This window comes from Strix uralensis, chromosome 1 (genome assembly GCF_047716275.1).
Source record: "Strix uralensis isolate ZFMK-TIS-50842 chromosome 1, bStrUra1, whole genome shotgun sequence".
NCBI lineage: Eukaryota > Metazoa > Chordata > Aves > Strigiformes > Strigidae > Strix > Strix uralensis.
In genome coordinates, this window is record NC_133972.1 from 56,673,303 (window position 1) to 56,699,402 (window position 26,100).

Consider the following 26,100-nt stretch of genomic DNA (forward strand, 5'->3'; position numbering starts at 1 on the left):
AGAAAATACTACCTTTAGTCCCATTCAGTTGAAAACAAAAGTAATTAAAACAAGTGTTTTGCATGCTAAAAACATTAGTGTTCACTCCTTTGCAAAGACTGGAAATAACAGACCCACACTCAGAGCAGCAGAGACTTTCTTAAAACATGAGTTGTACTAAAACAGACCACCTTTCACATACGCTTTACAAAGTAGTAAACAATACTCCTTAACTCCTAAGGTGTTAAATAGGACTAAAATATTATTTTTAAAAGGTATATTTACACTTAAGCATCAGCCATTGCAATTTCAAAGGTCTTCCTTTTTTAAATACATATGTACACATATATGTATGTATATAGAATAAAAACTCTTACTTTACCCAGACTTCACTAAAAAAATAAAGCCAGCAAAAATACTTCAAACTCAAACATTACCACATACTCATCTAGGGTGGGGTGGAATGGGGAAGAAATAATTTTGCTGATTTCATTCATTTTGGTTTTGATAAAAACTACAGAGGATGCCCATGAGCTCGGAAGGTTTACCAGGACAGCCACACGAGAAGTCGTTGTATTACATACACCAGGCAATAGTTATATGTTCACAACACTGTTGATTATGTTTGGGTTTTTTTTAAATACTACTGTGTCCTAAGATTTGAAAACTTAAGCTCATGATGGATGGAAAAAACTAGCTTTCTAACAGCTTACGAGCAGTCACTGTATGGTTTATGCTTGGTCACCCGTTACAAATGAGCTGACCTAACTGGTAACTGCTCCAGCAGCGATGGTCTGATTTTTTTTCCCCCTAGCAGACAGGAAGGTTTCCCCTGGCTCCAGTAGTTGAACCAACAGACTAAATCTGGGTTTGGGTACATCTAATTACACCCTGCATTCCTGCCAACACCCCTCTGCTGGGTCTGGTTATAGGACAGCAGAGGCAGCAGCATGTCCCAGAAGGGAAGAAGTGTAACACCAGCCCAGGGCCTGGACCCAGCTCTACCCCAGAGGGGCCCACGGGCAGGGTAAGCTGCAGGATGCATGCAGCCTGGGAACACAGCACCATGTCAGTGAATGCAGGAAGATGTGTAACTACAAGTTAAGCATATTACAAGGCAGGGCTCTGTCAAGTGACAGTCCAGTCTGCCTCTAGCATGCTGGGTTCTGGACCTGCAAAGATACTGGTGACACAAACACGGGAAGCATTACTGCAATAACAGATGAAGATCCAGCTCCCCTCTGCTCTGGGCACAGGCCACTTCACAAACCTCAACCCAGGCAGATGCGGGAGGAGAGGGAGCTGCAAAGGTCAGGCCCAGGGGATTTGAAGGTCAATGTATCATTAGGTAAAAGCTGTAAAAGTAGAGGAGGCAGACGCTCCATGGAAGAGCTGCAAGGGAGGATATAGGCTTTCGAAGCACAGCTCGGACGGCATGAAGGCGACAGACGAAAAGGAACACAGCATGTAACGGGCCCTGCCTGCTTTGGAAGTATCTTCAGGTTTTTATATACACCAATGGCACTCTGCTCCCACGAATTTTTAACGCAAATGGCTAGTTTCAAGAAAATTTGACGGCAGTTCCAAGGCTGATTTTTGTGAAAGTTGTAGTAACGAGAACATCAGCCAAACTAAAATGAGAGAAATTGGTGACCCCACCAAGGTGAAAGTCTATTAAGTGTATATTTTTCTTCTTGGCAGTAGTCAGGAAGCAATATGGATGCATACAGCTACAGAGCAGCTGCCACACAGTTTGAAGCAGGGATGTCACAGGACATCTTGGGAGGGTAGAAGGGAATGATGATGTTTGGTGGGGAATCTGGACAAAAAAATAAAGCACTAGAAACCCAAGTCCCACTAATTCAGATGATGATGAGTTTCTTCTTTCAAAAAAATTGGAGAAAGTTACAAAACACAAGCTCAAGGAAGTTGGGTTGTTTTATATTCACTCTATCTTGTTCCTATCTTAAGACAAAAGCTAACAGTGGAAGTTTAACATGTATTGTACAGTGTATTACTATAACCCCTTAGAATAAAACTTTAAGGTACAATAGTAAATACTGTATTTATTTTTAAAAAATTCCATCATTCAAAAGAGGTGTTCTGCCATGTCAGACCAATAGCCTATTGAGACCAAGTAACTACAGAATTCACTGTGAACTAGAAGAGCTTGTTTCGAATACTTTTTAAATAACAACTCCCAATAGCTCTCCTTTCAAAACAAATGGTATAATGTATCAGCTTAGACAGGAATAGGTTCAGTTAGTTAGAAAGTGTTAGTTATCTTTAGTAGAGAAGCCTCTCCTGGTTAGTCTGTACTAATCACACTGTCATTTGAGATAGCACCTGAAAAATTTCCAAATTATTTCTGTTTAAGAATTTCATAGATGAATTTTCTCACAATTCGAGATCTTGTCGGCTTCCTGTTGTGTTGAAACAAAAATGCGTAAGTTGATATTCAGCTTGCCTTGTAGGAGGAGTGCTTGGGCTAGAGGGAGGGGGAAGAAAGTGTGTTATATTCAGAACTCTATATAAAGAGGAGTGCAGTCAGACAAGACAGGCTTAAGTGATTTAACAATTCTCCGCAGCTCAAGGTGACTAATCCTGCTCCCTTTTGCTCAGTCACAGGCCTCTATCTCTCTTGCACTGCTTTGGCACTCATCTAATTCTTTGCTGAACTGACTCATCATGCCAATCTGGAGAAACATTAGCCAAGATGGTTTGCTGTCATTTTAGCAGTTGAGCTGGTTCACTAAGGGACTAGATGAGCACCAAATTCAGCACAAGAAAGGTCACAGAGCACAGCCTGCTCCTTTCTGGCATCAGCAAACTCCTAGATCAGTTTAGCCATCTTGTTCAGCTGAATCACAAGTCACTACTTGTACTTCTTTATTTTCATGTACCAAAAAAGTTTATTGTTAATGTACAGTGTATTGCAGAAGTTTATAGCTTCTAAAAAGTTGATGTGCTTGAGATTTTAGTCAGAAGTATTTTTAAAATTCCAGTTAAATACACTGATAAAATCTGAAAGCAAAATTTGTGGCTCTGCTCCCCCTACCTTTTCCATTACAGCAATAAACATACTTTTATATGCAAGCAGTTGACTACAATGTTGATTATCAACTCCGCATATCATTGTATACTATGCAAAATCTTCTCGTTATAAGAAGTTCCCCTGTCCCATCTATTTAATTTTTTTTGTAAAACATTTTAATAAATTGAACCATGCAGACACCTAAGTACTACACTTAAGAAGGCATCCAACTGAGAAGTTTCTAAGTATATACATGTATTAGTAAGTTTATTAAATTTTTAGGTAATAATCTTCCCATGCATACTCTTGCACCTCTGATAAATGTAACTTATTGATACCAATTTCCTCAAAAACCTTGTTTAATCTCTGAATAGCTGAACTCAATGCTAAAAGACTTCAACAGTCGTTTGCAGCAATGTCTCTAAAATTGCTTCTTATAAACTGTACTGACCACTGGAAACATATCAAAGAGCAACAAGTCTATAGTTACATGCGAAGGCCATCCTCAGAATATCCATAGGAAGCCCTACATTTCATGATACCAGGAAGAACAGTTATAGTAAGAAGTTCTCTCATATAGTTCATTACATGATTTGCATATCACAAAGTGGCTATAACAAACTTAATACAAATTATTAGATGTATATTTTGAGAAACAGAGTTGAATTAACTTGAGATCACACAGAAAAATCCTTAATAATGGGGTGGTGGGGTGGTAAATCCAGACCCAACCATTAGAGACAATGATTCAAGTTTTATTTAAAACTTTCCAAATAATTTAATAACAAATAACGTCAACTTATTACAGTCTCAAGATCTAACGCCCCACAGAGTCAGTAACAGACTCTAAATACCCTTGCAAGGTCTGCAGTCAGTCTCAAAAGTAATGGTATGTATTTACCTGAAGAGGCATCAGACAAAAAATGTTTTAACACAGATTTCTACTCCCACCCACCAGTGGCATATACAGATTGACTAAAATGAGTCTTCAGTGTTACTGTGCTTGAAGTAACAAAGCAGAATTTTCTTCATCATGAATTAGGGAATCTTCATTTAGTAAAAATAAATTGTTATAGTAAACATACAGATAAAGCAGTATTAGCACTTGTTACAAAGGAAACATGGTTCAACAGCTGAAAGCAAATAAACACTTCCTGGCTTCAGAAATACCATCCGAGAGAGACATCATGTTAGTTAGTCATCAAAAATTCAATTCCAGAAGGAAAAATAAAATATAATATTAATTTTTGTCTTTATTACCTTATAAATACAGCTTTTTTCTCACCAACTGCACATCCAAGGAACCTCAATCAGCCAATTCACTTCATTCTCTCAGTTTACCTACACTAGCCTGGTCACCTGAGTCAGGCACGCAATCACTTAAAAAAACCCCAGGCATTAGGCAACTCCAGAGCTACCCTAAACAGTAGTAAAAGTGTAGAAACTGATGGAACTTACAACTACACACAAGGTCTCTAGTATATTTCAAAATTTCTGTTTATTCATAAATAAAAAGATCCTTTAGGAGTTAAATAGTATAAAGGTTTTAAATCAAAACCTAAAAAGCTCCAAGCCCTGTAACTACCAGGGTCTTTGTTTAAAAGTAACAAAAGTACTCAGAAATAAAATAGTAAATTCCCTCAAAGCACAAAACGGTAATTATTTCTATTTCATTCAAGTAAAGTACCAAGAATGTTAAGTGAAGTCACTCATCTGAACAACAGAAACCCAGATGCTTAGTCTTCCTGGCAGATAAGCAAGAATTGTTCTGGGTCCCATGCAAAGCAACATAGCTTTTCTGGCTTCAGCAAATCTTTGCATAAGTCCTGGTCCTTAAGTTTACTGACAGCACAGAAGCCATAAACAGTCAGCATCAGGTGGAGAAAAAGGCAAAAGGCACCCTATGAGACCTGGAGAATTATTCCAACTACTCCCCGGTCCCACTGGTAAGAAGGGTTGCTGAAACAGGAAAGATCACTACCCTCAGGTTACAGTGAATTAACTAATTTATTTTCAGAGTTTTTCTACACATGCAAACCACAAATATGTAGCTACAATGACAAAAACTGATAGAACATCATTAGGTAAGAAGCTATTTAAAAAAAAAAATTTGGTCAAGTCCCCAGACATTTCAAAGTAAAAGTGCAATACCCCCACATTGTGTAAAAGCAAAAAATAATCAAGCACTCACTTCTTTATTTCTCGGAGGAGCATACGAATAAGGATGGTCTGCAGTGGCTCAATCATTAATTTTCTCCACATATCAAGAGCTAGCTGTCAGGACATAACACAAGTTTACAGCAATTAAAAAAAAAAATACAAAAAACACCGCCAAAACAATACCAAAGATGATGCAATTCCCCACTCAGGATTTTAAAAATTAAATTGCTAGATACCCTCTTCTTTCTCCTTTTAAACTGTTTACCTCCCAGACACACACAATTTGTCAATATGTTAACATATTATCTTAGCATTTTTCTTCTAGAACATCTGACTGCATTTGGACGAAGATCATACAGGTCTGTACACTAGCAGTGTCACACACAGAATTTCTAGTCAGGCAGTTTCTGAGTGCGTGCTTCCCAGTCTGCATTCTTCCTACACATCTAATAGGACTGATTTATTCCTTGGTTCCACACTATCAAGGATTCTCAAATGCATCTAAGGGCCCTAAATAAGTTGGTTATGAGAGCAGGTTTTGAGTGTACATATAACAAAACATCTGCACAGTAATACGTAAGTAACATGCCTTTCTACCTGAAGTGTTTGAATGTATACAGACACAGGTATTTCTAAAAATGATAGCAAAATAACCCTCAGCTGACAAGCAGAATGTCTCTTGGCCAATTTGTCAGAGGTCAGAGTCAAAGATAGAGAACCCTTATACCCAACACACAGAGAGCATCTCCAAACCAAGATTCACATAGCTTAAGCAAAGTCACTAGCAAGCTAATATTTGCCTTAAATGGAATTCAAATCACCTTCCTATTAGGGATAGGTCACCCTGTTCCTAATATATCATTAGGAGGATCAGTCAAAGGGACTCAAATATCTCAAATTCTTGTGGGTGAAGTAATTGCTCCCAAACCATACCATTTTTAAAAACACAACTGCAATCATTCAGAGGAGTTTTTACACTTAAGTCAAAATCAGATTTAAAGCCCAGAGGGTATGTGATCCCGCATATGGGCAAATACCCCCACACATCCGAGATGTCTAAAAACACCTACCAGTGAGCAGTAGACTGGGGAAGTGAAATTACCAAAATCAGTGAGGACAGAGGGAATATTGCTGCTAAGAAAGCTTTCACATAGTTAACAGGTCCTCAGCTGTAAAAATTAAATACTGATCAGGTATGTCTTAACTGAAAGCAGGCATCTAGCTATCAACTAGGTATCCAATCTGACCCACTTTGTGAAATAAATCTTCCTTTTAAAGAGCAGACAAAGGAATTTGCTCTATCACAGCTATCCAGCACCCACTGTGTTATACAGGGTACAGAAGTCTGAGGGGCAAAGCTGACCCTGCTGCATCATAAGCAGGTTCAAAGATGAGGTAATGGTTTGCTTATAAATCAAAAGACAGATAACGTTTTGAAATCAAAGTTGTATTAGGAGTGATTTTCACTGTCTTGCCTTGTGAAGAGTAGTAGCAGAACAGTTAGAGGAGAAGTTTCCCTAAGACATCAGGAACTCATCCAGCACAGAATGCTGAAAGAAGCTAGTTCTGGAGAAAAAGGCAAGACTAACATGTTTTGTGACTAAAAAGTGAAGGGGACAACCTCAAGTAACTATTCTGCAGTGTGGTCTCTAGCATGGTCCTTCTCACATCTGATTTAACAATTTGAAACAGCTTCAACTTGCCTATTGGAATTTTCTTGTCAAGTAAACTAGATGCAGGTCAATCTAGCAATTTCATGTATTGGTTCAAGAGACTTTCTTCTCTTTGAAGAGAGGGACTGATCTCACTTCTCCACCTAAACAGACAATACAGAACATGGCAGTTTCCTCTGTTTCCCAGAATCTGTTGCCCCATGATGGGGTAAAAAAAAAAATAGAAGGCACATCTTAATTACCTTCTAGCTCAGGGCTCCCATCGAGTCATTGAAAACTCAGATGTCTGAAATTGGTGTTGGAGCTCAACTCCCAAAAGCAGTATCCTTCACCATGCATTCATAACATACGGACAGAAAAAATCTCTTGCAAGCACTAACAAACTATTTTCAACAACTGATCTCATCCTGTATTTTTCCTAGTACAACAATTACTAATGTCTGGAACATTTATCAGGATGATAAACTGTTTGAAGCCATGCCCATAAACATTACATATGCACCTCCAGTATCTTGTACTGTTACACACTCCAGAAGAGCTAAGCAAGCATGTACTCGTTTAAGATTACTGAAAAGCTCCCAAAGTTTCATTAGCACACTGAGACAGAAACTTCAGTACATAAAGAGTACAGTTCTGCTTCCACAAATACTTGGTATTATTTCTGTAACTTCATGCTGCAACTGAGGAGAACTATATATAAAATAAGCATGTTTGCTCTTGGGTAGATAAAGGACAGATCATCTCAGTCATCTAGCAAGGGATAAATGATAATTCCTTCCATTCTAAAGCAATGAACAACTGAAATAAAGACTTTTGTCAAAGCCTCTAGTACAATCCAAAGAATAAAAGAGAATCCTAAACAGGAAGTATAATGAAAGAGAAAATGCTTTCAGAACAAAGACTTGATAAACTTCACGAGTGTCTTAGGTCAAGAAATGCGAACTACTTTTATTTCTGGGGCAATGAATTCACCAAAAACAGTGCTGCAATTTAATGCATTAAACTACTTGACTCAAGTCTCCATTTCTTTTCAGGGCAAAGGAGCAACTGCCATAAACCTAATTCTACAGCAGTAATGAACTTTACTGCCTCAAGATCCAAGATTTACCTCCCACTACGACAGATTGCAAAGACAGTATTTGATAAAGAGAAATGGAAGGAGTCTTGGGGAGTGAGATGATGAAAAACTCATTAGTAGAATTCCAGACATCATCATCTGAACATCTTCATCAAAAACCAAAGGCTGCCAGCTACAGTTTAAGAATCTCAACCCTCCCCCTAATCTGCCCAAATGCTGAGCTAGGGGTGTACCATCCTAGGAACAACTGCTGAGAAGACTGAAGAAAAGTGTGCGTCATTGTCCTTCTGCCTTGCTTATGATTCCACAAACACAAGGAAAATGGAATACTCAAAAAAAGCTGAATTATCAGGTCTGCTGTTTGCTCTAGTTTGGTAAACACATCCTAGGGCAGAAAGTTATGGACAGAAGTTGCCACTATCCTTTGGATGATATCTCAGAATGGAGTAGCACACTGAAATGGAGGGAGAATTCATTAATACATCAGCAACACCCAGCCCCAAGAACAAGCCCAGACCTATTCCCAGCCCCATTCCCAGCCCCCAAAGCAGCTGAACTCACAGTCATTCACACAGAGCTAAGGACTACCTCCAACAATCATGGGAACAGAGTCAGCTACATCTCAGTCTGAGGAAATAAGGAATAACACTTATGCCATTTTGAAGATACCACAAACAGTGCAGCAATATGCACTTCCAAGCTCTGATAATCCTTTACAGATGTCACCGATTAGCAAGCCTTGGTGACAGCAGAGGCAGACAAGAGAAGAATTTCCTTCTCTAAATTGCCTTGACTTAAAGTATATAATGCTTCTGGTGGTTTTTTCAGCCCACACCCAACCTGTCAGAGGATTAGCAATTTCAACTGGCAGTACAGTCTTCATCAGCTGGGTAGCTGGGTCAGAAGCACAAAGGATGCTTCTTCATGCATCACAATCTCTCCTTACTCTTAACTAAAGGCAGCAGAGATCTCCTACTTAAAACAATGAAATCAAAGGGCTAGAACAGTAATCATTGACAGGTCAAGTTCTGATCAAGAGAAAAAAAAAAAGCATTTTCTCTAGCTTTCCAAACCAGAAGAGACGTGTTCTCTTCTCTTTTAGAGAAAAAGGCAAATGTAGAGGAAAGGAAAAAAATCAATACGCCCCTACAGATGATGACAGAATAAATTTCATTCTACAGCTAGCAGACAGAAAGCAAACAGATACACAGACAAGCATTCAAAAGAAAAGTTTATACCCAACTGTATTCAAAATTTCAGTTCTGATTCAGACTGAAAAGGTGTTTTCAAAAATCTTTAAAAGACATACTGAAAGTTTGTTTCAAAAAAATGTAAAGATTTTTTAATGGTAAATGTAAATGTAAATTTTTTTTAATGGTAAAATTGTCTTTTTGTTTTATTTTCTTGTATTTCATGGTAAGAGTAGCCATGAAGTGACAGAAATTATATATACTTCACTTCTGCATAGCTGAAGTGCACAGGGTGGTATTTCAGAAGGTAGTCCTACTGATGACAATTTTTTTCATTTTATAGGCATTTAAAAATTACTCTCAGCCTCTCCAACTTACATTAGTAACTGTGTCAAAACCCTTGTGCTTGTCCTGAATTACCTTTTCTTTAAAGATAAGCCCTTCCTACATCATATTTTTGTGTACAGAATGGTTACTTTTTCTTTCAAAATGCCTATCCAAGCTGCTACAGTAGAAGTAGGAAACAGCTTGCATTAGAAAACAAGATGTACAGAAGACTACTCTCAAAAAAAGCTATTACACTTTGTGACATTAAGAAATAGAAGCCTAAAAGTAATATTTCAAGTGTTTTGAAAACCAAATTTTCATTCTTCAAAATATTTTCTAGATAGTAGTGTCACTTAATAAAGCAAGGTTGTTTTACAAAGCAGTATCTATTATCGCATTTTAAACTGAAGTTCTCCAATAGTTTTCATATTTGCTTTTTTCCCCCCTAGGTCACTATACTTTTCTACATCAAAACTGTAATCTCATTTTACAAGGGATTCAGTGCTCACATCTTCTACCATATTTAACTGCTCAGATTCTGTGACACCAAAATGTCAAAATTTTAAAAGGACAAAGCTGAACTTGCAGCACTTCTGAATATAGTTTATATCCACTCTTACTTTCAGAGATACCTACCTCTCCTATTTCCATCAATGGTTCATTCATATCCACCCCTCCATAACCATACTGAAGATCAGCTTCGGTCAATTTGTTCTTCTTAATAAACTGTGTGTTGAGGTACCTATAGAAATAAAGATATTCTAATCAAAACAGGCAAAAGTTAAGCTTTTTTTTTTAAAATAAATTTGGAATTGTGGAATGTCTTCCACATCACAAAACCTCTTTTAACCAATGCCATTGCTATCTGTAGGAAATTATTAAAATATAAATGACTGCAATTTAAAAGACTTTACATCCTATTAAAACAGTAGTGTTAGTAACCAAGATATTAAACAGCAGCCTGATATACTGTCAGTATTTTCTTGGTGTGCAATATACTTGTGTAAGAATCCAACCTTTCAACAAACACTGCCCTATTACTCATAAATGTAGATGCAAAATAACTGCCTAAATTCTGAGCAGTTGACTAGCATTAGAGTGATAGTTTATTTCTAATGACCTAAAAACATTCCTGAGTATCAGATATTTTTTAAGTAAAATGTACTTTCCTCTATCTGTACTGTTTATTATTTTGCATTTCTCTCAAACCAAAACACAAAAACAGTGTCAACTTTTATGGGGCCAATTTTTGTCAGTTATGATCCCTTACTCAGGTCATGATAACTAGCAAACAGCTGTATTACAAATTTCAAAGATAAGAAGAATTTGCAGAAATTATTTTAATTAACACTTATGAAGAAGAAATGTCATATATACTTTTTTTAGTATTTACTATTTTATGCATAGTTTTTATAAAGAACAGAAAATGGTTTCTGCACAAGACCTGATAATTCTCTTAATTCTCAGTATTCCCTTTAAAGAATGCAATAACATTTTTAAACTGAACCATTCTCCTTCTCTTTCCCAGATAACTGGGAAAAAAACCTAATATCTTTCATAACTACACTTATTTGTTAGTGCTTAAATGAGGTAACCAAGTTTGGGGGTTTTTTAAAAAATTCTGATCCAACTAGCAGTTTTGAGACGCCCAGTTTCAGACACTGAAGAGAGACAGATTACTGAAGCACTTAAAGAGACTCAAGCTTCTGGGGCTGCACCAGACAAATGATGTCTGAAGACTTTGTGCAAGAAGGCAAATGACAAGCAAAGAAGAGAAACACACTATGGAAACCTGTGAACTTGAAAGATTTAGGACAACACAGAGTCCAAAGAAGGAAGGCTTGTGGTAGTGCAGTGGTGACAAACTGGAATACTGGCCTAAACTACTTTCATACTCCAGGGTCTTATACAGTACTGTAAACTGCTCTGCTACCATCAATAATCATCATAAATTGCAAATGCAAGTCTGTGTAGAAGGCTACAGGCCCGCCATTTCATATAAAACTTGTGTAGACATCCAGAATAGTTGGAACCCAAGCCTTAAGCAGGCATGCTCCTTGATGATATTTCCCACCCCCTGTCATGTGAACAAAGCCAGCAGCTGTCATTCTGCTTTTTCCTGTTAAGCTTGCTAAAAAGGAAAGCCCTATGCTCTCCTCATTCACACCCTCTCTCTTCCATCAGTACATGCCTTCTCAACAAACCCAGACTGGGTAACTGATCCATCTTAAAACTAATGGAGTCACAAGTAAATAAACAAGTTTAACCTAGATCAGGTACCAGTGCAAAGACCTACCTGACTCAAGCAAAAAGGAGGTGGCAAGAAGCGGGCAGGCAGAACCACTCATGGCAAGAGTGTCACCACACTCTGCCTCAAAACCAAAGCCAAATTTGCACGCATTTCCTCTCCCCTTCACCTACTTCTACCATCAACTTCCAGAATCAAGCAGAAGCAAATAACTGCAAAGTATGTGCAAATAGTATAATCTCAAATCAACTTCTCCACTGATGTCATAAACCATTTTTCACCTTAAGTGCTTCGTCTCTATTTCTTACTTTTAGAAGACAGTCCATAAGGTTCACCTGTAACTTACTGTGGAGATAAGGTCTGGGCATGAATTGATAATACCAGAAATTACCCATAGACTCTTGCTACTGTTGAGATAAAACTTACAGGTGAAAATTTGAAATACCTGATCACACAGCTCAGGCCCAATTACTTGAGAGTGCGCCTGTGCAGGCTCACGCTTTACTATCTGATGAGGAAAATGGCAAACAAGATGAGAAAATTGAGGTTTGTTTCCTTTCATGGTATTAGTAAAGCAATATACCTTTTGGTACCCAAACCTCAAAAACACACCTATCAAGCTTCTACTCCATAAAGAAATTTAGAAGTTTGGAATTTAGAGGAATGTTACAAGGATTACTCAAAAGAAATATCTGCTTTAGAGTGGAATACTGAAAGACAGTGTCCCATCTAAATTAACAGTATCAGGAAAATGTCTGGTACATGAATATTTTGGTGGGTAATTTTTTTCAGATATAAAGGATTTGTTAATTCAGCAAAATAAAAGGATAAGTTCTTTTACAAGGAATTTAGCAAAAAAACCCCAAACCTGCAATAACTAATTTAACAATTAGATGAGTAGATAATTACTGGGAGAGGTTACCTGGTAACTTTCATGTTATTTGGTACTTTTAGATCAACCAAGGACAATACTCTAACCACAGATTACTATTCTAGACACAGTGACCATATTCCCAAAGCAATCTCAGTGTCCTTGAGGACAAACTTTGCAATGCTTTGTCATATTAGATGTATGTTTTTTTCTCTTAAAGTTTTATTTGGTTTTAGTAGTTTGAATTACGTACTTCTGGATAAGAAACAAATATTAGCATTGGCAAAATAGACATTGTGAAATTTAGCTTGAATGTAATAAACCTAAGAGCATACCTGTCTCAAGTCAGCTCTCAGTTATTTTCTTATGTCCTCCATGATAAACCCAAAAGAATTTACCTTCTTTAAGTCTTTGTCGATTCACAATGAGACCACAAAATACCACATCGGATTATATGCATTTCTGAAAGTACCATACTTTATTAAGCAAAATGGGTAGACACCTTCTATTCAGATGTTTTTCCTCCTCTAAAAGGTCTCCAAACTAAGAAACTTCCGAGTAACCACTCTTTCTCCACCGCCCTCAAAATGGCATCCAAGTCTAGCAGAATAGTATACAGGAATAAACCTGACCACGTGCTGAGGAAATTGTTTTCAGAAGTTTGCACCAAGAGAACCCTGTGAATGATTTTTACAGGCCACTGCAAGTGCTCATGGGCAGAGAAATGGATAAAGACCCTATGCGGCAATACCATTCACTGTTCTGATGTATAGGAGGCAATTAAAAAAAAATAACTAATTAGCTAGGACTAATTATTACAGTTAGTTTTCAGAAGCATTTAGCTTGTTTTTCAAGATTTTCTTCAACCTAACACTCGCACAATTAAATTGCTTTGCAAGCAACAATGCATACGCAACCACATGACAAAGTTATAAATGGGTACATTACTGTATAACAGGAATTAGCAATTGTATTAATGTTTTCAGTGATTTCCATGTGCATTCATATGGTTAGCAGTGTTAAATCTGTACAGGGACCAGTTATGAACAGAGTTCCTCATGGGTGCATACTAAGTCAGCAGTTGTCTTGTGGAGCTGACAGTGAACCAACCACCTCCTTGGCTGCATTAGTGAGAGTGTACCAGCAAGTGGAGGGAGGTGATTGTTCCCTCAGCACTTGTGAGGACATACCTGAAATATTATGACCACTTTTGAGTACCCAAATACAACAAATCTGAGCAAATGTGTACAAAAAGAGTACAGAGAAAGCTCACTGAAATAGCTAGGGTGCAGAGCATGAGACATGTAAGATCAACTCTTCTCAGAGGAGCACAGAGAAAAGACAAGAAGCAATAGGACACAAGTTGTAGCATGACAAATTCCAAAAAGACATACAGGAAAATTTTTTAGAATGAGTAATCAAGCACTAAAATAGGTTGCTCATAAAGGCAGCAAAATCTCTGTCCTTGAAGGAGCTCAGAATGTGACTCAAAAAAAGTCTTAAGCAAGCTGGTTTAACCTTGAAGCTAGCCTCTACTCTGAGCATAAGGTTGAAATGGATCACCTTCAGAAGTTAGTTCACACCTACTTTTTTTTTTTTTTAAATGTTTTAATGAAAACATGACTTCTCAAGAGCTATACTAAAAGCAGTAGAACCACTGTGCTTTACACAAGCATAATGCTCTAATGTGTCTAGTACTGTACACATAAAAGTGCTCAGCACTGGAAATTTTCATAATCCAGTATCTGTTCTGATTCACTTTTAAGCACAGATGAAGTACTCACTGGTTCACAGATCTGTAAAATAGGGTTAAAGTCATCTACCACAATTTGAGAATTAGCTAATAAATAAAAGCCATTTCATTATGACAAAGCACTGCAGATGCTAAAATATGAATCCAACAGCCATATCAAAATGATAAGACCAATAATAAATATCTGATGCAGAAGTAAACCTTCCAGGTCTACCAAATTCTATGGACTAAAATGAAGGCAGTTCCTTCAGTGGAAGAAGTTTCAATAGAAAAATATTATTAATGTTAGGTTTCAAATGTTGATGGGACTTATTTGTTTAAATCTTCCCCATATTACGTTACATAATGATTAAGCAAGATTAAGAACAACAGCTTCTTAATTCTGAAAAAAATTAGAAGGGGACTGGGACTAATATCAGTTTGAACTGTGTTATAGGTTACTATGATATTATGCTTAGAATCAGAATACAAATTATTCCTATCGTGACAAAACTGGCTGAAATTTAATCCTGGAAGGGATGGAAGATGTCTCACAAAAGTACAAAGAGAACTAAGATTAGCCTAAAGAACTAAAAATTACTATAGATTAATAAACTGGTATTATTACAAGCGTTTAAAAAAGAAAAGACAAAACAGAACAAAGCAAAAGCTGTACTACGTGTGTTTAGTTTTCAGGATTTTATTAAGAGCAGATTTTAAAACTCTAGCTGTGTTTGAAATTAATTGAAATTACTAATTTTTTTCATTTGCTGGATAAGTAAACCCTCGTTACCTGAAATAAAGGTACACAAAACAGATATACTTTTTTTTTTTACAAGTACAATTACCTATGAAAAGTTACAGCACCAAGACACTGATAAGCCCCAATGTCCTGCATCGTTTTTGTTTTCATCTATTATGTTTATCACTAGAACTAACAAAAACAACTGAAGAAATTTATTTAACATGAATTGTTCCTTATTCCATCAGTTTTATCAGCTTGGTTTAGTCAAGCATGTATGGGATTTTAGTTTTCAAACTGAATCCAAATTTATTTTCCTAGCAAAATGCACCCAGGGGGTTGGGTGAAAAAAACAAAATAAAACCAACATTAAAGAAAGAAAACATTTGACTACGTTGCCAGTCACATGATTGGTCTCGCATTTTATGAATTTTGCTCAAAAGTCAAGGGTCTCACATTTTAGTAGTATTTCAAGAAGCAGAGGTGCGAACCTATTGAAATTTTAAAGGAATCCATTTTAAAATAACATTTCCAGCTGCAAAGATTAATTGGTTTTCATTGCTGGAAGAATTATACAAATTAGATCATGGGATACAACAGAGTCAACTAATTTATAATACTACTTTTGAGACCAGGTGTGCAAGTAAGAAAAGAACTCCAACTGCTTTATAAAAACCAGAGTATCTTCTTATGGACTTCATAAGTACTTCCACCCAAAATGTTCTCTTAAAAAACCAAAACAGTAACATAACACTTAATGAAGTATTTCTAGTGCATAAAAGTCATGACTCTACTAATCAAGCACTGAATTATTTCTTGCCTTCATGCGAGAGGGTCTTTTAGTTCCCATTACAATGTATGTTTTATTATTGAAGAGAAATCATACTTTCATAAAGTCATACCCTTTAGAGACTTTTACAAGACAGTATATGACAAAATTCAGAATTTCTACACAGAGTAGATAACTTTGAGGTAAAATTGTTTCCAACAGAACATCTAAAAAGTACATTTTCTGGACCAAAACACCATATGCAAAGCAGGAAGAAGAGTTAGAATGGGCAGAGCTGGCGTGAAATAAATAACTTCATAGTTTAAGAACTTGCCTTCACCGATACATGAATACCACTCTACTGAGCTTATATATATGACAGGTTGGTTCCTGTGCATAACAACTGTCTGGAAAGAAAATGCCCTAGCTTGTTTAAAAGTAAAACAGAAAAATCACGTTCAGACCGCTAAAGAAGTATTTTTTTGTTGGTTTAGGACCAGAAGCACTCCAGCATTCAGAAAAACTGTTACACAAAGCAGAATCAGTGAGATTCATACACATTAAATAGGATTCCCACCCCCCCATATCAACTCTCCAGTTAAGTCAGTAACACGTTCTGGAACTAAAGTTTGCAAGCCCAAGATAGACTCCATCACATTTGTTCCCAGTCTGCTAGAGGTAATTTATTAGATTCTACAAGATCACATGTACATCTCCTAACATAATAGCAAAGGTCTTGAAATGCTTTGTAAATCCTCATATCATACCATCAAGTAAGTATAATATTAACAATGCCTCATAACTTATATTTATCTGCATAATGGACACTAGAACGTTCAACCTACAGTCAGAGTGGAATGAAAATCCAAATCCTCGTAAATCCAAAGCCATCTCAATACAATTGTAATTCTAGCAACTCATGAATGCGTGAGTTTTAATGCTTAAGCTATCACTAGTAGCAACAAAACACACTTGCAATTCAGGAAACAGTAGAAGTACAAAAATATCAGGGGTTAGTTGCGTTTTTATTTGTAGACTTGGCTGTAATCTACTGAAAAAAAAAGGTAAAATTGGTTGCCTGTCTACAGTCTATTAGTTTCTGAAGTTCTCAGAAAAGAAACAAGGCAGAATTTTCACTCTCTCCAATCCCTGCAGCTCAAGCATTCACCTGAAAAGAAAAGACACAAAGAGTACACAGCCTTGTCTGAAAAGCTATTCTAGAAGAGACAGCTGTGTTTTTGCCAAGGTATGTGACTAAGCTCTGAAATAAGCCATTCTGCTTCAAACCATACACTTCAGTACAATGCCATTCTTGTAGAAGAACACCTAAAATCATGAGCTATGTCACTGCAGGGTTCATTAGCACCAACATATTTGGCACTGCAACATCAGAAACAACAGAGGTAGAATATATTACTATGAAAGAGTAGTAGGAATCATCTTAGGCAACTACTTCAGTGGCAACCTGTTGAAGCATTATTCCTTTTTTCTCACGTTCTGCTACCATAACTATATTCTCTCCAAAACTGACCTGGAGCATATTCAGCAACGGGTCTCCTTAAGCAACATTCTTGGACTTAAACTGCAGATCACTGTAATAATTTCAAAAGTTTAACAACTCATTTGCAAAGCTTACCTGTATAAACAGTCCATATAGTCTGCCCCTTTGCTATACTCTTCCCAGTATCTGTGATACATAACCAGTACTTGTTCTTCAGCTTCCAGAACTCTCTGTGAAGGAAGACACCCCCCCACCCCACCCCCCCAGCTAAAATCAGTATGAAAAGAGAACACATAGAAAGTTGTAACAGGCTTCTAATTTTGGAACAACAATCACAGATTCAAAATTAAGACCACACCTAAAACTTTAACCAGTCTAAAAATAACATTGTTGCAATGACCAGAAAACTAACAAATATTCATTCCAGGAAGTTTTGGTAAACCAGCTACAACACTTGAAGTTGTTTTATTTTGCATTTAAAAAGAACAGTCTCTATGATGTATTCTTTTCTATTCATCTTTACAGAAGTATTTGCTTGAATAAGCATGGTTCATATTCTGACATCATACTGGTGGGATAACTCACATAACTATTCCCCCACTGACACAGATCAATTTTAAGTTCATGCAGCCACACGTACACTGGAGGAGTTGCCTAACTGTAACTGTTTAAAATCAGTATGCCTTACTGGTTAGACAAGCCCTTATACTTACCAAGAATCCTGGAATAAAACAAGCTTAACAAAGCGTAGATATGTGCAAACTTAAACACGTCTTAAATTTTGTAAATCTAGACAATCTAGATGCAAATCTTTTGAATTTAAGCAAATTATCATCCAAGAAGTTGCTGATGTACTGAATTGTGCAAACTTAAACATGTCTTAAGTTTTGTAAATCTAGACGCAAATCTTTTGGAATTTAAGCAAACTATCATCTAAGAAGTTGCTGATGAACTGAATTTCTCAAAATATATTCAATACTTCAAAGGAGTAAGTTCAACAATTTAAACAAATTAGTATGATTTGTGAAGGAGGATGAGATCCTAGGAATTCAACTATAATTCTCTCTACAGTATGTAATTCTAAACTTTGGCTCAAGCAGCAAAGAAGCCTATGCAAAAATAATGTAAAAGAGGAAAGCTAGCAGACAAAACAGAATTGAAAGTGCTTTCCTCTGCAGTATGAATTTTGTGAAGGTTTTCCAACATTATTTCAAAGACAAATGGTGGATAGCCTATTTAAAAAAACGGATGTACGCTTTCTGCTACTTCCCACAGCTTCTACTGTGCTGGCACCTGCCTGATTATCTTAAGTGAGCTCATTCAGCTCACTAAATAAATGAGGAAGAACTTTTTTGGCTGAGTTGTCTGCCAGTTTAGCAAACTGATTTAGTCTACCAAAGTGTCAGAGGTACCCTCTCTGCAACCAGTGGAACTACCCATTAAGATACCCCATCTATCTTGTCAAATACACAGGTATCTCAGCTCAAAAAAATAGCATCAAGCTATTTAGCAGTACTATCCAGAATTTGCAATTCTTCATTTCCTATGCAGACACCAAAGGCAGGCGGACATCTTTAAATCTACTTCTCTTTTTACTGAAATACAAGGAGACGCTGTTCACTATCTTATATATTGGACATGATCAATCATGATTCTGTTGAAATAAGGCATCTTAGCTGATAAGACAGAAGTTAATTCACAGCTATATAGGTATACAAGTATTGTTATTTGTCATAATAAATAATGTAATTACTTCCTCCCCTCCCAAGCATTTATGTAATTTTATTTCCCACATATTTTCAAAGTTTTTAGTAGGGTATATAAAATCAGTTTCCAAAACAGTAATAGACAAAAACTAGGCAAAAAGTAGGCAAAAAGTGGACACTTCTATGCTGTGACAGAAGACTAATAACAAACTATAGCACATTTGGAAAATGAAGACATTTCTGTAACTTGATTATAAGCATTCAACAGAAAAGAGCTTACTTTTCAAGCCAACAATTAATATTTTATATAAACCATAGTTGTTGGCTTAAAAAGAAAGTTCTTTCTTTTGTGTTGCATATAGACAGATATCTATACAGCTGTCCACACTGTGCTGCGTGATATACATGTTACCTAGATACATATATATATATATATATGTTCTGTCTCTGGAACTCTGTCCTCTGTGATTCAGCCTCACAAAATCTGCATACCTTCATACACACAAACCAACAAAACCCCTCCTTAAAGTAAAAAAAGGATAAACAACACCTACATGTATATCAGTAACTGTATAGGTTACCTTGTGCAAATGGCGTACATGATTTTCCAAAAAAATTTTAGTCTCAGTATAAAGTCTCTCTCCAAGAGGTTCAGGATAGGCCACACACAAAGCGTAAATGTCTCTGGACTCAGAGTCAAGGTTTGTATCTGATTAAAGGGTGAAAGCGTATCAACAAAATTTAAGATTTACAGAACCTTTTTTTCTCCCACACATGCATTTTAGATTGATTTTTTGTTTTGGTTTTTACAGTTGAGCACAAAAGATAAAATAGATCATTTTTTGAAATTAGTGTAAAGGTTTGTGAAGAATCTGTTTTCTATGTCAATAATAAACTTAAAGTGGTGGAAGGTGAGGGAATGTTAAAACTGAGATCCTGGAATTTCTGGTAGCCCCATGTTGACATGGCTTCTACCACTTAGTTGACTTCTATGAATAATCTCAAAGTGAAAAATCAGCTTTCATCCAAAATTCTTCCTCCAGTATCTGCAGACAGTGTGAAATTGAGACTCTTTTCTAGTAACAGAAAGAAACACTAATTCGGTTAAGAATGTGATTAACCAAGTATAGAGCAGAGCAAAGATGAGGTGAAGCCGACTTCAAGTTTTCCTCCCCAAGATCCAAAACAATTTACTGCCCCTGCATATTCCCCCCAACTCCACAGGTAAAACAATTTTGTGGAACACTGGAAATTAAGTCATCACAATGGTGGTGTGGATCCAAAAACCTTTGTTTTATTTTTAACCATTATATCATTTCAGTAATCCTGTTTAGATCACAGTCACACACAAGCTCACTTAAATGGGCAGCAGCACACAATTAAACCCCTTAAGGTGGTTTTGTCCCTGAAGTATCTTGCACAGCTACACCTTTGGTTTGTAAGGTTTGTATCAAGTTTAAAAAAAGTCACTTCATACTTTGTCAGGAAAAGAATTTATGATTAAGAACTTTGCTTTCAGAAAAGTCAAGTGAGGATTAAGTCAAGCTTCAGGTGAACAACTGTGGGAAATAAACTAGTTCTGCAAAAATTATTTAAGAACATCGTGCTTCTCCACTAAGTCTAGGCATTTTATAAAACCAGCCATGGTAGAAATAATGATTCAGTATAGGTTACTTTTTAAGATAAACTCTTTAAGAGAAGACAAGAGATCCGCTTTCCTCTAGTCTACACATTCCTGTGTAAGGGGAGGTAGAAGATGTAAGGACAACTGACAGGTCACCTGCTTAGTCTACAGAACAGCATCAAGCTTTCATCACACAGTTTTTCCCAAAAGCATGTTTCGTTTTTTGTATAGAAGTAGTCCTCAAAACAGAGAAGTTACTGATGTAGGACAATTAAATGGAAAAAGCCTTTAGTTGGCAACTGGAAACTCTGAGAGCTTAATCAGAGTCTAATCTCAAGTACAGCTATTTCAATCATATAGATCATCTTTACCAGAATTCTCCTTGGAATGGCAAGAAGCATTAATGGAAAGACCAACAAACAAAACAGGCAATATTCACTCACTGCTTTGTAACAGTAGCTAGCATTACATTACACCAACTTACAAAGTTATCCCCTACAAAATACCAAAACAAAGTATTAAATTAGTAGTAAAGAATGAAAGATTTTCTTAAACAGATTGTAAAGAGCAATTGTGGGGTTTTTTTTAGAGATTTCCACCCCCAAACAAGTTTTGTCAGTCTAAGGATGGTCCGTAGTCGAACACATCCTCAATTTCATTCAGACCACAGGTCTCTTCACTACGCAAATAAAACATTTCTGAGAGAGTAAATTCCAGAATTAGCAGTCTTTGCAAGCTACTCACAAGCAAAGGGGACTTTTTTTTTTCTTTAGATCCACAACTACACTATCTGCATCACCAAAACTATTATGGATCTCTGCTACAAGAGCAACTTACTTCAAAGTTAGAGGAAATAGGCAGTCTTACCACAAAAGCACAAGAAAATAATAATGACAGCTTATCTGACAAAAGCAGCAAACACCTCTGAATTTATCTAGCCTCTATGCCAGGGGGTCCAGATGACTGTTGTAAACAAGTTTCTTAGTTGTACCAAACCTATTTAAGAACAAAAATAGTATCTGTAGTCCTTCAGGAAAATGCACTTTCCTTATTGCAGGTAACAGTCAAATTTTCTTGCAAATGAAGAAAGCTGAATATAGTATTCTTCATTGAAATATGACACTCAGTTTAATTTCAGCAGGTATGCAAACTAGCAACTTAATCATAGAAGCACTTCCACAGGCACCTCACGCGTTTTCCTGTATCAACCGAATGATAAAAATCAGCATCAAATTCTACTCAGTGGATACTAAGTTTCTCTGAGATTTCTACAAAAAAGAGCTACCATGAGTCTCAAAAACACCTTACAGAGCAGCTTTGCTACAGAAAGTTCACATTCTTGCTCGATTTGTATTAGTTCATTCATCTAACTGTATCTTTCAGTCCAAAATACAAATTTAAGTGTAGTGTTCAAAACGTTATGAATCTCTAAAAAAAAAAAAAAAAACAAACCACCTTTGAGGGGAGAAGAAATCATTAATCATGACTGGTATTTTACTCCATAAGCTTGAAGCACGTCTTCTGTGTTGCTCTCCCTTAGTAGATCAGGAAGACGCCTTTACTGTTCAATAATTTAACTTTAATGGTGAAAGCCATCTGTCCTTCCAGTTCACCACGTAGTTTGCAGGGTGAGAAAGGTCAAACAAAGCTGAAGCCAAACTGCTGCTTAGGGGCCTTCACTCTGTGTTGAGAACAAGAACATCAAAAGCCTTGTGCGATTTAAGTGCTCCGGTAGTTGCTATTTGAGGGGCATTACCCAGCAACGGGAAACTGAAGCAATTCCAAACTGAGGAAAAAAAAATAAATTACCATCAACAAGAAAATACTGTATCCAAAGCCATAAAAAGCTCACAAACATTGTCCTCAGGGTTAAAAAAGCATCTACTTAAGACCATATATTTATTAACAGAAGGTTTAGAATACATCTTCTCTACAAGACCAAAGTTGAGCTTTTGGAAAATTTCTGTGATTGTCTGTCTTCCTCTGTTACACAATCAAAATTCACAGAGCACTTCAGGACTCACAGTCAGAAAAAATCATGATCATATGAACTTCATTTACTCCTTCTTCTCTTTGGGCTAGTTCTTATATTAAAATACATGTTTAAGTTTCTGGTTCATCATAGGATCCTTGTAATATGGGGGATTCGAGAAGGGAGAACAAACATGCAGAAAAATGGAAAAAAGCAGGTGACAATGTTGCATATTTTTAAAATAATTCTGTTTGCAGTATGGCTACCTTCCTCCCTGGGTACTGTTCATCCTATTTATTTGGTTGGTGGAAAACTCAAGAGAACAACAGGAAGATCCTGATCTACTCGTTCAAAAAAGCTCTACTGCTAAAAGGTAGTTTATCAAAGTACAGATGAACTAGCAGTCTCTAGTCAAGCTTAAACAGCCTCTTAACTTGAAGAGCACTCCCTAGCCTGCTGAACAGTTAGAAGCAAAGTCTTGAAAGTTATACAAAGCATTCATAATAATCAAATTATTGTAAATAATATCTCAAATAGAGAGACATAACTGTCACTCATTCATCAGACAATGAAACAACTCCAGAAACATTTCTTTCTGCAGAGAACCTTAAAGGAAATATGAAGGTCAAAGGTGGCTTGAGATGACTCACAGTTTAAATAAAGTGACATAAGGTCTTTCAAGTGATCTTTCCCAGAAGATTTTAACTCTCACACTCTCTTGTGGTTCCCAGCTCATTGCCATTCTAGCATTTCAAGTTTGAGATATAAGCTATGTTTAAAGATAAGCTATGTTTAACAAAATTACCATCAGCGTTAAAAAGAAAACACTATATTCAAGACAAACAAGTTCTGGGGAAGTAGTGAGGCAAAAATTAGCTCTAGAAGTGGAGTATGCACAGTACAAAGCTCTCATCCCTAAAATACTACTAGTCTGTATACACCATTTGATCTCAGCTGTCTTAAGCAGCACAAGAGAAAGCAAACTTCTTAGAATACACTGCTGCAGTCTGAAATCATGATTCTTTGCTGCATTTTATCCTATGTTTCCACATCATTGTTTCGACTACAGAGAGACTACAAAGATCAAGTAGCACTATAATCAATTAAATAACCTGTATGAATTTCATTTATACACAGTTCAAATCATGTCACCTTTTTATTGTGTTTATTAAGCAGCAAGAAAAACAGAGTTAATATGACATTTCCTTTAAAATCCCTATAGCTGTTTAGAAACAGATTACTCAAACTGAATTTAACAGAGAACAAAAAGCTAACAAAAGAACAAGATGACGTAATTTTTAAATGCCACATCTTCCTAAAAATGTATCATTAATACTTTAGTTTTCTTTATATAGAACAAGGGGTAATGGCTTTAAATTGAAAGAGGGTAGATTTAGATCAGATGTAAGGAAGAAGTTCTTCACTGCGAGGGTGGTGAGGCACTGGAACAGGTTGCCCAGAGAGGTTGTGGCTGCCCCCTCCTTGGCAGTGTTCAAGGCCAGGTTGGACGGGGCTTTGAGCAACCTGGTCTAGTGGAAGGTGTCCCTGCCCATGGCAGGGGGGTTGGAACTAGATGGTCTTTAAGGTCCCTTCCAACCCAAACCATTCCGTGATTCTATTCTATATATTTAAAACCCGGAAAAATGTTTCACACCAGCTACGTAGAACTATCAGTTTCACCAAGTTGTTGACTACTTAGTGAGCAGTTTGTGTTAATACACAGAGTTTGGTTAAAGGCAGCAGAAGTACTAATTAATATTTAATCTGGAAGTTACAAGTCACACAAGCTCCTCAGGCCATTCAGTCATAAAGAATAGGCCAAAAGGCTCTTGTCTGTGCCAAATTAGAGACTAATAGTGTCACTATCCAAAATTAAGAGATGATAGTAAGTAAGGTCTTAAGAATTACATGCCAAATGATTCTTCCAAGACTGCTTCCTGAGTCTGCTATTCACAAGTGTTGCCTTTCTGATGTTCAATCAACTGGAATAAATCCCAAAAGCGGATCAACAGCAGACTTGTGTACAAGGCCTCCACATAAGAAGTTCTAAGTGAAATAGTGTGACAAGAGGCATCAATTCATCTCATTCAATTATTATTTTAGATTTAAATCTATTTTAGGTGCCCTTGTTTAAATGTTTAGAGCTTTAAGCTACAGAAGTTAACCTCTTGTTGAAGATTGAAATATATAATTCCCAAGAACTGCTTAGAAAGAGTGACTACAGTACAATTTGTCAGCACATAAGTGCACAACTAATTAATTTGAAAAGTCTGTAAATTTTGGAGTAATTTGAACTTGACTCTAAGACAAGGTGAAGAGTCATGCCCCCAGAAATTAATTTCAAAGTTTGAAAACGGAAGAGCTCCTTAAAGATTATTGTACCATAGAACAAGGCTCCACAAGGACTAAATTTTTCTTTTATGTATTTATACACACACACACACTCAAAACACAGGCACATAGGAAAGCAATTCTGAGAAATGGTAACACATTCAAAAAGAGAAGAGACTTTTAGTCTAGCTCCTGCATACAGAATAAGCTTATGTTGTAAAACTCTGCGTACAAGAATCTTCTCAGGAGCTTCTTTTTTCATCCAGAAGAATTAACAAATCAATAAATAAGTCTAAACCATTCCTCCCCCCTATAATTACACCAAATTCAGTCAAACTGCTGCAGAACAGCTGCAAAGCCTCCTAAAATTCTCTCATTACTCACCACACTGTAATGGCTAATGAATGCATAGACACAGGGTACAATATAACTGGTTAGAATAGTTACACTTCTTTTAAGAGAAGTTCACTGAAACTTAAATCTTGTGAAAAATTACAAGTCCATTTCATATGTAAAATACAAACCTTTCACTACAACAATATATGTACAGCTGTGACTTGAACAGCAAGACCATACAATCACAGCTAGAAGGTGTAATTATTTTTAAACATAGCTTAACTGTCAGGAATAGAGAGACAACAACAGTGGAGGGACAGGAAGAAGGCTTTTTTATAAACCCTTGCTATAGAAATGTCCAATATGGTAGTCATCAGTACACTTAGAAGTGCAAAGAAGAGAGAGACATCTTTAAACAGAACAACCTCCCCACACCCCCAGATTTAAAGATGTGCATTCTGTGTCTTAGGTGTTTCCCCTGACACACACACTCTTAAGCATACAGGAAAAATTCATTATCAGAATAGGGGAAATTCCATGCATGTATTCTTGTGAACAGCTATAGCCTAAGGTAAGTGTTAAAACTACTAAAAGTGAGTAAAACTCAGACCAGTTTACTTTTCATTACTGTGGTGATTTTCACATAGATTACTTCCCAAGTATGCAGAATTTCTCATCTCTTTCAACATATCCACTGACCCACCAGCTTAATAACAGATACAACCTTACAACAAGCTTCTGATCAAGACCACTGAAACTGTTACATAACACAGGCCTACTCCATGCTAAACACATCATACAAACACATTAAGTCAGATTTTCACTTA

General features: G+C 36.6%; 1 protein-coding gene across 8 annotated transcripts in view; it reads right to left on the reverse strand.

Moving 5' to 3' along the window:
* Window positions 1–26,100, reverse strand: part of CUL2 (cullin 2) — a 52,923-nt gene that overhangs the window by 23,097 nt on the left and 3,726 nt on the right. For 4 of the 8 annotated variants that reach the window (XM_074867710.1, XM_074867720.1, XM_074867701.1 and 1 more), the window contains exons 3-7: window positions 19,592–19,694; window positions 17,440–17,534; window positions 10,078–10,183; window positions 5,205–5,287; window positions 2,381–2,467 (exon numbers count right to left, since the gene is read on the reverse strand). In XM_074867710.1, coding sequence (XP_074723811.1) covers window positions 2,381–2,467; window positions 5,205–5,287; window positions 10,078–10,183; window positions 17,440–17,534; window positions 19,592–19,694 — 474 coding nt within the window. Of the gene's footprint in view, window positions 1–2,380; window positions 2,468–5,204; window positions 5,288–10,077; window positions 10,184–17,439; window positions 17,535–19,591; window positions 19,720–22,089; window positions 26,096–26,100 lie in introns of those variants that run through there. The other 4 variants (XM_074867770.1, XM_074867759.1, XM_074867740.1 and 1 more) reach the window with 3 other exon arrangements.